The sequence below is a fragment of the Melanerpes formicivorus genome, unplaced genomic scaffold (assembly GCF_026170545.1).
Source record: "Melanerpes formicivorus ecotype bairdi unplaced genomic scaffold, bMelFor1.0.p_v2 SCAF_26, whole genome shotgun sequence".
NCBI lineage: Eukaryota > Metazoa > Chordata > Aves > Piciformes > Picidae > Melanerpes > Melanerpes formicivorus.
In genome coordinates, this window is record NW_027142378.1 from 12,396,399 (window position 1) to 12,410,568 (window position 14,170).

General features: G+C 54.7%; 1 protein-coding gene across 1 annotated transcript in view; it reads left to right on the plus strand.

The window, feature by feature from the left end:
- The first annotated feature begins 299 nt into the window (after positions 1–299).
- The window catches only part of EHD3 (EH domain containing 3), a 30,538-nt gene continuing 16,667 nt past the window's right edge, over positions 300–14,170 (plus strand). Inside the window, exons 1-2 of the mRNA XM_068153719.1 lie at positions 300–886; positions 9,696–9,872. Coding sequence (XP_068009820.1) covers positions 660–886; positions 9,696–9,872 — 404 coding nt within the window. The 5' untranslated portion in view covers positions 300–659. The remainder of the gene's footprint in view (positions 887–9,695; positions 9,873–14,170) is intronic.

Below are 14,170 nucleotides of genomic sequence, written 5' to 3' on the forward strand. Positions count from 1 at the left end.
CGCAGCTCGGGGTATCAGCGCTCAGCCGAGTCCCCGCCACAGCCGCATCTCACAGCGAAGCGCGCAGCACAAGCAAATGGTGGCAGGGCTGCAATTCCCCGCGGCGGCCTCTGGGCGGCGCTGTGACATGCTGCGCCCCACCGCCGTTTCCCTCCGCATCGCGCCCCCTCCCCCCCCAACATGGCGTCGCCCAGCGCGGCTTCACCCGCGGTGTTGAACGGGCGGCGCCTGCCAGGAGCCGTCGACTTCCGTCGCCGGCCCGTTTCCGGGAGCACCGCCCTTTAAACACCGCCCGCCGCGCTCGGAGGGCGCCGCCGCCCCTCCTGCCCTGCCTCCGCGGCGTGCCCACGCCGGCCGCCGGCGGCGTGAATGTAGGCGGCGTCCGCCGGTGCCGCTCGTCGGGGCCCGCGAGGGGAAACGGCTTTAGCATCCTCCCGCCGGCGCCGCTTTCTGACTGAACCGGCGGTGCGGGCCGCGCACGGGAAGGCGTCCCTCGCCGGTGGGCGTTGGAGGGGAGCGAGGCCTGCCAGGCCGTGTCCGGGGCCGCAGCCTGAGGGGGCATGCGGGTTTAGCCTGGGCCGGCAGCCAGCGCTGTCTGCCCGAGCCCCCGCGCCCCGCGCTGCTTGCTCGCTGCGGAGCTGGCTTCAGCTGGCCCCAAAATGTTCAGCTGGCTGGGCACCGATGACCGCCGGAGGAAGGACCCCGAGGTGTTTCAGACGGTCAGCGAGGGCCTGAAGAAGCTCTACAAAACCAAACTGCTGCCCCTGGAAGAGCACTACAAGTTCCACGAGTTCCACTCGCCGGCCTTGGAGGATGCCGACTTCGACAACAAGCCCATGGTGCTCCTCGTGGGGCAGTACTCCACCGGGAAGACCACCTTCATCAGGTAACACCCAGCTGCCTGCCTTCCCCACGGGGTGCCTCCAGCCCTCCTGGCTGTGCGCCTTGCTGGGGGCAGAAGGGGGCCCAGGACCCCTCTTCTGTTTCCTGGCCCATCACCAGTTTTAAACTGAAAGCCGCCTCCCCTCCGACTCTGAGTGTCCCTTCTCAGGGGCAAGGTGGTGGCAGAGGGCTCATGAAACACCGACGTGGCAAGAAGTGCCCAGTGCGGGCAGGACTTTAGATGTGAGTCACTTGGGGCCCTCTTGTCCGTTCAAAGTGCAAAGGCTGCGGGAAGCCTTGCACAGGGTCGCTGCTTGGCTCAGGGTAGCCCTTGCACCAGCCGCTGGATGTAGATTTTGGGTGGTGGGGCAACCTACGGACTAGAGAGCCCTAAAGTGTGTTGGGTGGATCTGTGTCATAGAGTCGTAGAATTGTTAGGGCTGGAAGGGAGCTCAAGGCTCAGCCAGCTCCAACCCCCTGCCATGGGCAGGGACACCTCACACCACAGCAGGTTGCTCACAGCCACCTCCAGCCTGGCTGCAAACACTCCAGGGATGAGGCTGCCACCACCTCCCTGGGCAGCCTGTGCCACACACTGTGTCCTCACACATGTGTCTTTGTGCTGTGCCGCTGTGCTCAGAGCCTGGCGTGAGGAATGTGTGTACCCAGGAGGGACCTGCCCATCCTTGGGGCTCCAAAAGGAGCAAGTCCTGCTCTGATCAGGTGCTAGGAGCAGCAGGTTCATTCCTAACTAAAGAAAGGGTAGGTGCCAGCACAGGTTTGATGTGATGCTGGGAAGAGAGGGTTAAACTTTTCCAGCTGGACTTGCTTGCAAGGATCTCTCCCTTCAGCCACACTCCTAGTCCAACTTGCAGCAGCTGTTCTCATGGGATCATAGCTGAAGCTGTGCTGTCTGCGTTTCCTCTGTGATTCATAAGCTCAGTGTTAAATTCCAGCCTTTTTCTGCTGTGGCTGTGTTGAAATCTGCAGGATTACCCCAGTGCAAATCTGGACATGAGCCACGAGCAGCCAGCCCTTTGTTCCACCGGTGTTTCTTGGTGGAGGAGGGAGCTGTGGGGAGTAGAGAGGCATGAATCAAATTGCTTGTACTGCTCCAGGAGTGACCTTGAGAAGTGCAGAGGGTTCTATGTGTGTGCTGCAATATTCCTGCTGCTTAATGCCCCAGCCAGGAGCCAAGAACAAACTGCACCTCTGCTGCCTTGTCACGTACCTGGCAGCCCAGGCTGAAGAGTAGAAAGGTGCTTCAGTGGTGGGCAGGTCAGGTAGGTGGTGAAGGGGCATGAAGCACCTTGGAAAGCGTTGGGCATGCTGTGAGAGGGGGAGTTGCTCCTGTGGAAAATCAAGCTAGCTTAGATAGCATAGCTGTCTGGTTCTGGTTCCCCCCCAGGTCTTTTTTCTGTGGCTTGCTATCAAGCCTGTTTGAAAGGCTTTTTCTGTCCTCTGGGTTGCTGATGTTCAGAGCAGAGCTTGCCCTGAACACAAGCAGGCTGCTGGTTGTGTAACTACAGCATCTCTTCCCAGTGCTTCTCTGGATTGCCAGCATCAGCGTTTCCCCTGCAGTACTCTTCACCTGGGTGCTGCTCTTAGCAGAGCCTTCCTGCCTTTGCTGCTCTGCTCAGTACAGTCTTTTTCCTGTAGGCCTGAGCTCCTTTTTCAAGGAGTTTGGGTGTCCCAAGCATGTTCCAGGCAGAAGGAGAAGACTGAGTCTTCACTCGTGTGGAATGGCACCAGCCTCTCTGCTCTGCTGTCAGCAAGCTCGCCTGAGCTGCTGTTTCACCACTGCACTGCATCTGGGCTTGTGTCCTCCCAGCTTCCTCTGCACGGGGCTGGGATGAGCCTAACCAAAGGCTATGGTGAAGCTAAGGTGATCAGGAGCTGCTGCTCTGCAGGAGTGCCAAATGGAGCTGAGAAGCCTTCTAGGAAGGCAGTCATCCTCGTGCAAAATGGTGCCTAAGAAGGTGAAAGTTGAGGCCCTGGGGGTCTCGGAGAGTTCCCTCGTAGCAGGAGTGTGAAGCTGTGTTACTCCAATGTGTCCCCAAACAAAGGCAGGAGGTGCCAGAGAACTGTGTGCTGCTCCTGATAGGCTTCCAGTCCGAGCCTGCAGGCAGTGGTCATCAGAGAGCTGGGATAAGCAGATTAGCATCCAGAGTTACTGTGGGCAGGCAAGAGAAGGGGGGAAGTTGAACAGGGGCTGGGGGGGAAGGGAGAAGGGAGGCAACCATTATGGCTTAGTGGTAGAGCAAAGTACGAAACAGCCTCTGGACATCTCTTCCATGATTATATCCGGATGGGAGGTAATTAGGGTTGTCCTCATGTATCCATTCCACTCTTACATTACATCCTGCTTGTACTGCCTGGCAATTTAGAGAGGTGACATAATGCCACTAAGTGCTGCTGTGGAATGAACTCAGTCCCAGGCCACCTGGATCCCAAAGGACCTTAATCACCTGCCTGGGGTGGGTTTATCTCCCAGGTATTTCCTTGGGAAGTGTGAGGTGAGACACATGCACCTAAGGGGCTGCCTCCCTGGCAGGGGCTGGTGGCAGGAGGTAAGGCAGTCAAGGTCAGCAGTGAGAAGCAGAGGTGGTGGTGGGGAGGGCAGTGAGCCTGTGTGGGTTAAAGCCAGCAGTGCAGCAGAGGAGCACTGGCTTGTTTTCAGGGGAGCCAGGATGTTTTCTGCCCTGCTTTCGGGGACCCAGAGAAGGGAGCCTTATTCTGCTCTCTGAAGGATGCAGTGTTGCTCACTGCAGCTTCTCCATTCCTCTTTCCTGCTGTAGCCTCTCCTCTTGCTCACTCCCATTTCTCTCCTCAGCATTCATTTGGCTGAGGCTTTTTCTGCAGGGCTGGAGCCTGGAAGGCTGTGATGGCAAGGACAAGGCAACACCTCTACCTGGGAATATCTGACAGCCATGGCAGGATGTCAGTGAAGCCTTTGTGATGTTATTGCTGTTTATGTTTCCTGTAAGAGGGTGGGAGTGCAGGGCAGAACATGACTCTGCCAATTAGCTTAGATTCCATGGCCTCTTCTAAAAATAATCCTGGCCCCTGTCCAGCCATCCTGCTGATAAAACAAACAAGCCTTGCAGAGCCCTCCTAACTGTCAACAGGCCTTGCTTTTCTGCTGCAGCCTCCCTTTCCTCCTGCAGCTAATCGCTTGCACGTCCTGGCCCCTCCAGGCCGTTCGACACAGGCCCCATGCAGAGCTCTGGCATGACCTCCCTGCATGGCCCTGAACCTTTCCCTTCTGCCTGCACCAGGCAGTTGTCACCATTTCCTCCTGCTCTGTCCTCCTTCCTTTCCCTCTCTGCATCACCTCTGCTGCCACACACAGCAGTATCCTGCGTGGCTCCTGTATGACTCATCAGGTGCAAGCTGCCCCCTTCCCCCACATCCTGCAGAGTCCTGCCCAGAGAGCCTGCAGCCTCCTTGCCTGCCTCCTAGGCTGTTTCAAACCCCCCTGGGCAGGGGGGCCTCGAGGCTAGCACTGCTGCAGCTTGCTTGTCCTTGTCCCTCACAGGGAGTAGGGACAGGCTTGAAATAGGGCAACTAGCACAATGCTTCCAGCCACACACTAACTCCAGACACCTCTCCTAAAAAGCACACTGTTATTAAAGAGAAATCCCCTCTGGTTTGTTGCTCTCTGTGGGCTTCTCCAGCCTGGATGGAGTCACTCCCTCAAGCCCCTGAATGACAGAATCACAGAATGTTTGGGGTTGGGAGGGACCTCAAAAGCTCATCTAGTGCAACCCCCCTGCCAGAGCAGCATCACCCAGGGCAGGTCACACAGGAACACATCCAGGTGGGGTTGGAATGTCTCCAGAGAAGAAGACTCCACAGCCCCTCTGGGCAGCCTGTTCCAGGGCTCTGACACCCTCACAGTGGAAAAGTTTTTCCTTATGTTCACAAGGAGCCTCCTCTGCTCCAGCTTGCACCCACTGCCCCCTGGCCTGTTGGACATCACTGAGCAGAGCCTGGCTCCATCCTCCTGACACTGCCCTGCACATCTTTATCAACATGAATGAGGTCTCCCCTCAGGCTCCTCTGCTCCAAACTATAGAGCCCCAGCTCCCTCAGCCTGTCCTCAGCAGGGAGATGTTCCACTCCATCTCTGTGGCTCTGTGCTGGACTCTTTCAAGGCAGTTCCCTGAGGTCCTCCTTGAACTGAGGGGTCCAGAACTGGACATAATATTCCAGAGGTGGGCTCAGCAGGGCAGAGGAGGTGGGGAGGGAGAACCTCTCTGGACCTACTCACCACTCCCCTTCTAATCCACCCCAGGATGCCATTGGCCTTCTTGGCTGCAAGAGCACAATGCTGGCTCCTGGGCATCCTTCTGTCCACCAGGACCCCCAGGTCCATTTCCCTTACACTGCTCCCCAGCTGGTCAGTCCCCAAGCTATCCTGCTCCATGGGGTGCAAGATTCTCCCATTAGCCATGTTGGATTTCATTTGCTGACTCCCCATTCAGCAGTCCAGAGTAAGGCATGGTTTGCTGGCAGGGGAAATTGCTCACTGTGGTGTTTTCCACAGCTATTGTTTGCTCTTCTCTCCCAGAAATCCCCACCGCTGTGACAACTGCCTGTGCTCTCTGGCTTGCTTCTGCTGGCAGAGGCAGCCCTGTCAGTGCCTAGCAGAAGTGCCTTCCCCCATCACACAGTGTCAACAAATGCCCTTGTGTTTGTCCTGTGCACAATGAGGTTCTTGTGCTTGCAGAGTGCTCCCAGTCTGCCAGAGAAGCCTTGAAATAGATGCTGTGCCACTAGGCAGTGCAGAGCCTCACCCCTCTGGTTCCATACCATTGTTGCACATCAGGTCAGTAGCATTGGCTTGGAGCTACTGCTGGATGAGAGCTTTTGTCAGGAGGCAGCCTGGCTACAGGGCAGCTGCTGCTGTCTTCAGGACTTTTGCTTGGGCAATGGCGAAGCTCAAAAGCTATCATGGTGCATTGATCACAGTCACAGAAACATTCAGGTGGGAACAGACCCTCAGCATCACCAAGTCCAACCCAGAGCCCTACCCTGCAAGGCTCACCTCTACACCATAGCCCCAAGCACCACATCCAAACCACCTTAAACACACCCAGGCCTGGGGACTCCACCACCTCCCTGGGCAGCACATTCCAGTCCCTGACCTCTCTTGATGGGAAAATAATTCTTCCTGATGTCCAGACTAAACCTCCCCAGTCCCAGCTTGAGGCCATTCCCTCTTGTTCTGTCACTAATCACCTGGGAGAAGAGACCAGCAGCAGCCTCTCCACAAGCTCCTTTCAGGTAGCTGTGGACAGCAATGAGGTCTCCCCTCAGCCTCCTCTGTTTCACACTGACCATCCCCAGCTCCTTCAGTTGCCCTTCGTCAGATTTATTCTTCAGGCCCTTCCCAGCTTCCCTGCCCTCCTCTGCCCTGGCTCCAGCACCTCCACATCTCTCTTGTGCTGAGCTGCCCAAAACTGGACACAGCACTCAAGCTGTGGCCTCCCCAGAGCTGAGTAAAGAGGACAATCCCCTCCCTGCTCCTGCTGGAACCCATCTCAAACTCATAGAAAACAGCAGGGGTTGCTATGGCAAGGCTGTGCCCTGGCACAGGGAGGAAGGGCTGTTTCTCAAAAGCACTTGCTGCATTTGACAGTTGTTACAGAGTCAACCAGGTTGGAACAGACCTCAGGGATCATCGAGTCCAGCCTATGACCTAATCCCTAACCCCTCCTGACAACCAAACCATGGCTCCAACTGCCACATCCAAGACTTTTCTGAACACTTCCAGGGATGGGGACTCCATCACCTCCCTGGGCAGCACATTCCAGTGGCCAATCTCTCTGTCTGGGACAAACTTTCTCCTCCCCTCCAGCCTAAACCTCCCCTGGCACAGCTTGAGACTGTGTCCTCTTGTTCTGGTGCTGGGTGCCTGGGAGAAGAGACCAACCCCCACCTGGCTACAACCTCCCTTCAGGGAGTTGCAGGCATCAAGAAGGTCTCCCCTGAGCCTCCTCTTCTGCAGGCTAAGCAACCCCAGCTCCCTCAGCCTCTCCTCACAGGGCTGTGCTCCAGACCTCTCAGATTATCACTACCTGTTTCTTTTCTCTCAAGTATTTGCAAGAGGAGGACCCAAAGGCTGATTGCTAAGGATTCAGTGAGTGCCCATCCCTGAGGCACTGTTAAACAGACTGTCAGGCCCAAAGCAGAGCCTGAGCAGGAGAGAGCCCACAGCAATGAGTGGCGTTGCAGCAATGCCCATCAGGGGCTAACGTTTCTGAATTGCCTTCCAGAGGACTGAGCTTAGTTTCCATAGTCTGGCTAAGTGGCTTCTGACCTAGCAGATGCTTGTTGCAATGTAAAGAGCTTTCCAGGGAACTGAGCCAAGAACATTCATAAGATAGTCTACAGAACCCTGGATGGGACAGAAGCAGCTCCTCCTTGTTCTCAGCTGCCTCAGGCTAGAGCAGAGTTCCTGTAGCTGCCAGGGAGCTGTACTGTGATCACTAGCCAGGGAGGTGGCACACACCAGCATCACCTGCAGCCTGCCTGTGTTAGTTGATGACTGAAAGGCTCAAGGAGCCCTTGTGTAGGCTTTGGGTAGATAGGATGTACCCACCCTAGCATGGGAGGGCTGTTCCCTTCCTGAACTCCTTCCTGGAGTATTTCAGTGTTTTTGGTAACTGCCAAGCAGCTGCTGTTTATCAGTGTTGCCTCCAGAAGGCATTTCTGATGGCATTCATGTGAGGGCAGGACTTGGGAATCACTCTGGAGGAAAGCTGTAAGCAAATAGATGATAGATACCAATGAAGAAGGTGGTCAGCTCCTGAGGGAGTGCTGGGTGTCACTGCTGGAGTGATTCTTGCTGCAGCCATTACCTTTATCAGTGTGTACCTAGGCAGGGAAGTGGCAAGTGGCTTGAGCTACGTGCTGGGTGTGGATTTGCCTTGGTTTGCCTCTAGAGCCAGCTGATAGGGCCTTGGCCATTGGAATCTGAAGATCATAGAATCAATAAGGTTGGAAAAGACCTCAAAGATCATCAGGTCCAACTTGTCACCCAAGACCTCATGACTAACCGAACCATGGCTCCAAGTGCCACATCCAGTCCTTTTTTGAACACCTCCAGGGACAGGGACTCCACCACCTCCCTGGGCAGCAATTTCCAGTGGCAAACAACTCTCTCTCTGAAGAATTTTCTCCTCACCTCCAGCCTAAACTTCTCCTGGCACAGCTTGAGACTGTGTCCTCTTGTTCTGGTGCTGGGTGCCTGGGAGAAGAGACCAGCCCCCACCTGGCTACAACCTCCCTTCAGGGAGTTGTAGAGAGCAAGAAGGTCTCCCCTGAGCCTCCTCTTCTGCAGGCTAAGCAACCCCAGCTCCCTCAGCCTCTCCTCACAGGGCTGTGCCCCAGACCCCTCCCCAGCTTTGTTGCCCTTCTCTGGACACCTTCAGGTGTCTCAATGTCCTTCTTAAGCTGTGGGGCCCAGAACTGGACACGGGACTCAAGGTGTGGATGCTGTTCGTGGTGTCAACAAATAGCTTTGTTGTTCTCAAGGCGCTGGGTTATTGCCTCTGTAAAAATGATGGTGAAAGCAGGACCCCCCCTGCCAAGAAAAAGTTAGCACAAGCCTTCATGCCAGGGGTCCTGTAGTCCCTCATCGAGCTTAGCCTCTTTGATAAGACTCATCTGAGTCAGCCATTGCTGGTCTCAATATTGGAAAATCCTCATCCCCTCTCCCATTTTCCTTCCCCATCACCTGAGTCTTCTTTTAACATCACAGCAATTCTCCGTTTATCTGTTTCTGCTTTCTGCCTCCCAAAGCTGTGGTCAAAACAGGGGAAGAGGAAGTGCCAGAACAAGTAGCAGCAATTCATTACTATACTGACCTCTCTAGCTTGGCAGTCGTTATGGCTCTTAGTTGACAAGCCAGAGCTTATCATCAGGTCAGGAGGTCTGACACCACCCCATACTGAGAGCCAGACCAGTTCCAGCTACCTTCTGCAAGCCACATGGCTACAGTGGTCTTAATTTTCAGCACAGGATCAGCAGGTGGATGTTTTCTGCACCCACACTGACAAATACAGACCTGACCTCCTTCCTGTGCCAAGGGGACCTGTTGCATGGATGCCACTGACACCCCTGAATGTGGCAGGATATGTCAGGATGTGCTGCCAGGGTCCTGTTCAAAGCCCTGCACCCACATGGGAGACTCTTTCCCTGCAGTGTGCCAAACTGTACCTCCAGAGGAGCTGCCAGTGGCTTAGCAAATAAAAAGGGTTGCTGTGCTTCCTCTGCTCTTGACAGGAGATATGGGACATGCTCTGCCACCCACATGTTCCATGCTCAGTGTTCTGGAGCAGTTTGTGATGCAGACCTGTAGCTGCATTGCAGAAGCACACAAGAAGGGAGGCTTGAGGCTCCCAACAGTCAAGTAGAGGAGAAGTGGGCATTTGATTTGGGCTGGGGGCTAAGCACATCAGTTGGATGAGTCTGTTGGAATGAGCAGCAGTGAAGTAGTTGATACTGGCACCAGGGGACAGTAAGGTTGGGGGATTAGCTCTGTACTGCAGGGGAACTTTGATGAGTGTATTCCACATGTCTTGAGGATTAAAGTATCACCTCCATTTCTTAATCCACAGGAAAGAAGAAAGCTTTAACAGTGGACATCCAGAGTGGAAAGGCTCCTGTGACATTTGCCAGATGATTCAGTGACAAAGGCTAAAGAGAGCCTCTGAAGGATCCATGTTCTTGAGCTCCATAATTAAGCTCATTCAGGACTCAGGCAGCTCATGTCTCATGCCCACATACTGTTTATTTGCCTACAGGTACCTGCTGGAGCAGGATTTCCCAGGGATGAGGATTGGACCAGAGCCTACAACTGACTCCTTCATAGCAGTTATGCAAGGAGATGTGGAGGGAATCATTCCTGGAAATGCACTGGTGGTGGATCCCAAGAAACCTTTCAGGAAACTCAATGCCTTTGGCAATGCCTTCTTGAACAGGTCAGTGCTCAAAAACTTAGTTGCTCTGGAGAGTAAAGCTGGAACCTAGTGGAGCTGCCTAGCCAGCAGTTCCCCCCACATCCACATGCCTGGTGCAAAGCCATTCCAGTTCTACTGGGTACACATCAGTCACTCACTGCAGGGCAGATGAGCAAGTTCAAGAGGGACAGACCTTCCCTTTACTTCAGCAAACACAGAATGTGGCACAGGCTGCCCAGCTCATCCTGCAGGAGTCCAGAGAGAAAATTACTACCCTTCACCCTGCCTTGCTGTTATATTCCTAGCTGCTGCTCTTCAGCCATCAGCTCAGTTCCCTGAAATTGCATTGTCCAACCAGACACAGCCACTGAAGGCAGTAGAGACATGGGACTGGCACAACACACAGCTCTTTGCTTGCTTGCACTTCCAGCTGTGACTTGAATGTCCCCTTGTAACAAACCCAGGCTCTCTCTATGCTGGTGCCTCAAACACATAACCTGAGGTGCAAATTGACAGCTCTCCTAAAAACAGCTGTGGCAGGGACAGTGGCTCTGTGATAGGAGGAGTGTGACCTTTCCAGCCCCTCAACCTAGTCCAGCCACACTGAGTTTTGGATCCAGGCTGGCTTGCAGGAAGCCAGCAGCACACACCCATATCCTGGATGAGCACAAGCTGTGCTACAGTAGGCAGATGGGAACCAACTGCCTGACTGCACCCCACAGCAGCACCTTCCCAGCTGAGAGTGTGTGGGATGCTGCAAACACGGCAGCTGCCTTGCCAAGCAGTCAGGAGAGCCTGGGCTCTGGCTCCCTCTCACCCTTTGATCTTAGAGAATTCCTATCCAGAGAGTGCAGCAGCAGCTACTGGCACTGAGCACAGGAGTGCTGCTGTGGGCTGCAGTAAGAGCAGAAGAGGGACCTGCAGAGGAGCATGATGAGAGAAGAGGCATCTGGGTGGAGTTGCCACTCTGCAGGCAGCCTCACAGTGCCTCTGTGAGCAATATTTGATCACTGCACACGCTCACTATTCAAATGCAGCAACACAGTCCTGCATCTGTGAGACTGAGAGGTTGTCAATATTTTATAGGGCCCAGACCATCTGCACTGGGCCAGCAGTTGGATCAGGTGGCCACCCACTCCCTACACCAAGGGAGGAAGGTGGTTTGCCCTGAAGTGCAGAGATAGTAGACATAGAGAATATCATTCAGAGCATCTCTGTTGGCAGCCAAGAGCTGCCACAGCAGGCAGATAGTTCACTGCAGAGGAGAAGCAACATCAGGAAATAAGAAAGCCATGCATAGAGAGCAAAAAAGCCAGCAACCCCAAACTGAACTGGTTGGTGTGTCTTGAGTGCAATTTGCTGCTCAGCCTGCATGGGATCTGTGTCCTGTTAACCTAGTTCCCTGTATCATGCTGTGCTCCTGACTCTCCTGCTGCCCTTCCTTCTCCTGTGAGAAAGCAGTCAAGTATGTTCCTGTGAGAACAGCAGGGCAGAGGGGCAGAGCAGTGACTCAGTAGCAGCAGAAGTGCAGTCTTGCCAGCAGTGCAGGGAGGAGCCAGGGCAGCTAATTAACCCCTTGGGTGCTGACAGATAAGGTGATGTTTTCTAAACTGGCAGAGGAAGACAGGCTGAGGGGAACCAGCTCAGCAGTGTGAGCATCACAGTGCTGAAAGTGCAGATGGCAATGCAGAACTAATTAGGAAAGGAAGTGCAAGCAGGAGTTGACTCAGAGGACCAGGAATTTACCGGAGGTAAGGCAGGGTGCACCCAAGGGGCTGGGTTAAGCCTCCCACTCTTACCACTTGTGTGCCTGGCTTCTTGGCAAGAGTCACTGCAGAGCTGTCTCTGCCTTGCATATGTCTTGCTGCTGTGTGTGTGTGCTGAGGCACTGACCTCAGCCAGGCAGCTGCAAGCAAGGCATTTGGAGGAAGGAGGTGATCTCCCTCACCCACACCCCTGAGATAAGAGAGTGACCATGAGCGAGGCCACTTTATCTGTGGGTGTTAAAGGCAATGCTCTGCTATGGGCACCAGTGGAGAGGAGCAGAGCAGTACAGGGCAGCAGCATTCACACAGACCATGCTGGTCACAGCTGGCAAGTGGCAGCTGACAGCACTGCGTCCTTGGGTGCAGAGCCTGCTGCTCCAGGGGAGCTCAGTGGAGGAGCAGGAGTGAGCATCCAGCCAGCACTCCTTTCCCAGCAGAGACTGGGGTCTACTGCCTGCCAGGAACAAGGGAAGAGTGGTACCATCAGGGTTTGGCTGGGAGACAGGAGCTAATTGTGCTGCTCAGAGCCTGTCTCCTCTCTCCACTGCTTCCCAGGAGTGCTTACCTTCCTGGCCAAGGGCAGAGACAGAGCTGACAAGCTGCCTGGGGCCGAAAGGAGGACAGCAGTTCTGCAGCACCTTGTCCCTTGCCCACCTTTCCTTGCCTCAGGTTGTTCCTGGATACTGAGGGAAGGGCTTGTTTTCCTCATTCCAGCTCTGGAAGGCTCCCAGCAGAGGGATTACAGGTTGCACCTCATTACCAGGAGTTGTTTGGCACCAAAGGCCTGGAGCAAACTCAGGAATCTGTCATTACTTTCATACCTCATTAGCTTGGTTGCAAGATTGCCCTCAGCCCCAAAGTCTGTCCTGGGTGGCTAAGGAGGAGTCAGTCCTGCTTTTGTCTTGTCAGTGGCAGGAGACATCCTGAGTGACAAGCTCCTCCTTCGTGGCCATGCTCTGCCTGCAGAGGTACTGAAGGTCTAGGCTGGCACCATGTTCTTCCCTTCACATGGCCCCAGGCATAACTAGGTCATGCTCACTGAAGTCCTGCAGCTCTGTTGGGACAGCAGGAAGGCAGCAGCCTTAACCTTGCCAGCAGAGCCAGAAGGCACTCACTTGTGCTGGCCTCTGACCTTGTATCTGAAAGCTCCTGTGGAGCACTTGGCCTGGAGAAACTAGTGGGAAATGTCCTTGCCTGAGTCACTTACCAGGACAGGGGCATAACAAGCCCTTCTGAGCCTGTTGTTCTCTATTGCTGTGCCTGGCATTCAACAGGAGAATCAAGCCTCCCATCCCTGGAGGTGTTTGCAGCCAGGCTGGATGTGGCTGTGAGCAACCTGCTGTAGTGTGAGGTGTCCCTGCCCATGGCAGGGGGTTGGGACTGGCTGAGCTTTGAGGTCCCTTCCAGCCCTCATGATTCTGTGAGTCTAAGTGAGCCCTTAGTTTAATACATGAAGTGTTACACATTCAGAAATGCTCCTTGGTGCCACCTGCTAAGCTGTGGATGTGGGAGAAGGAGGCTGTAATATGTGGTCTGAAATAGCTGACAGCTTAGGAGAGAAGTCACTCAGCTAACCTGTGAGGATTCACTTTTGTCACAAGCTTCTTGGAGTAGAAGAATTGGGGTGAGGCTGTGGCCTAGCCTAGAGGAGTTCATAGCTGCAGGGGCTTGAGGAGAACCAGACACAGCAGAGCACTGCAGGGCTCTGTCTGCAGTCCTGGTGCCATCCCTCATGCTTGCTGTGTCTCTGCTCCCTCCCACAGTCACATTTGCTGTGGCTGGGTGTCACACCACTGGCAGCATCCATGTGCACACACAGAGCTGCCTGGAGTGCCATCACAGCAAGGCTCTCCATGGAGTCCTCCCAGGAGCCACAGGAGGATGTAGGCTCTCACTGGCCTTTGCTGTTACCAGCCACTGGAACAGAGGCAGCCTGCTGAGCTTTTCTTAGGCAGTGATTTGCATAGACACAAGATGGGGAGCAGCTAGCTAAAGAGCAGTTACCCAGAAATAGAGCTGCAGAGGGGGAGGAATGAATTACAAACTGAGTGTAAGTCAACAGTGTCAGAGTGCTGTGAAAAAAGCAAACATCTTGAGCTATGTAAACAGGACTGTCCCATGGGAGAGGCAAGCAGCAATCCATCTGCTGTGGTCAGCACTGGCAAGGTCACAGCCAGAATGCCACAGCAGCCTGGGGCATGGGTCCTGAAGAAATACGGTGAGCAGTTTGAAAGCACTCAACAGGAAAGCTGCAGGAGCCTTCGGGGATTTGAGGCACCAGGGTGCATTGGAGCCCAGAAAGCCAATCCCATCCTGGGCTGCATCAGGAGAAGCACAGCCAGCAGGTCAGGGAGGTGATTCTCCCCCTCTGCTCCACTCTTGAGACCTCACCTGGAGCTCTGTGTCCAGTTCTGGAGCCTCTGTTCCAGGAAGGACCTGGAGGTGCTGGAAGGTGTCCAGAGCAGGGCCACGAGGATGAGCAGAGGGCTGGAGCTGCTCTGCTATGGAAACAGACTGAGGGAGTTTGGGTTGTGCAGGCTGGAGAGCAGAAGG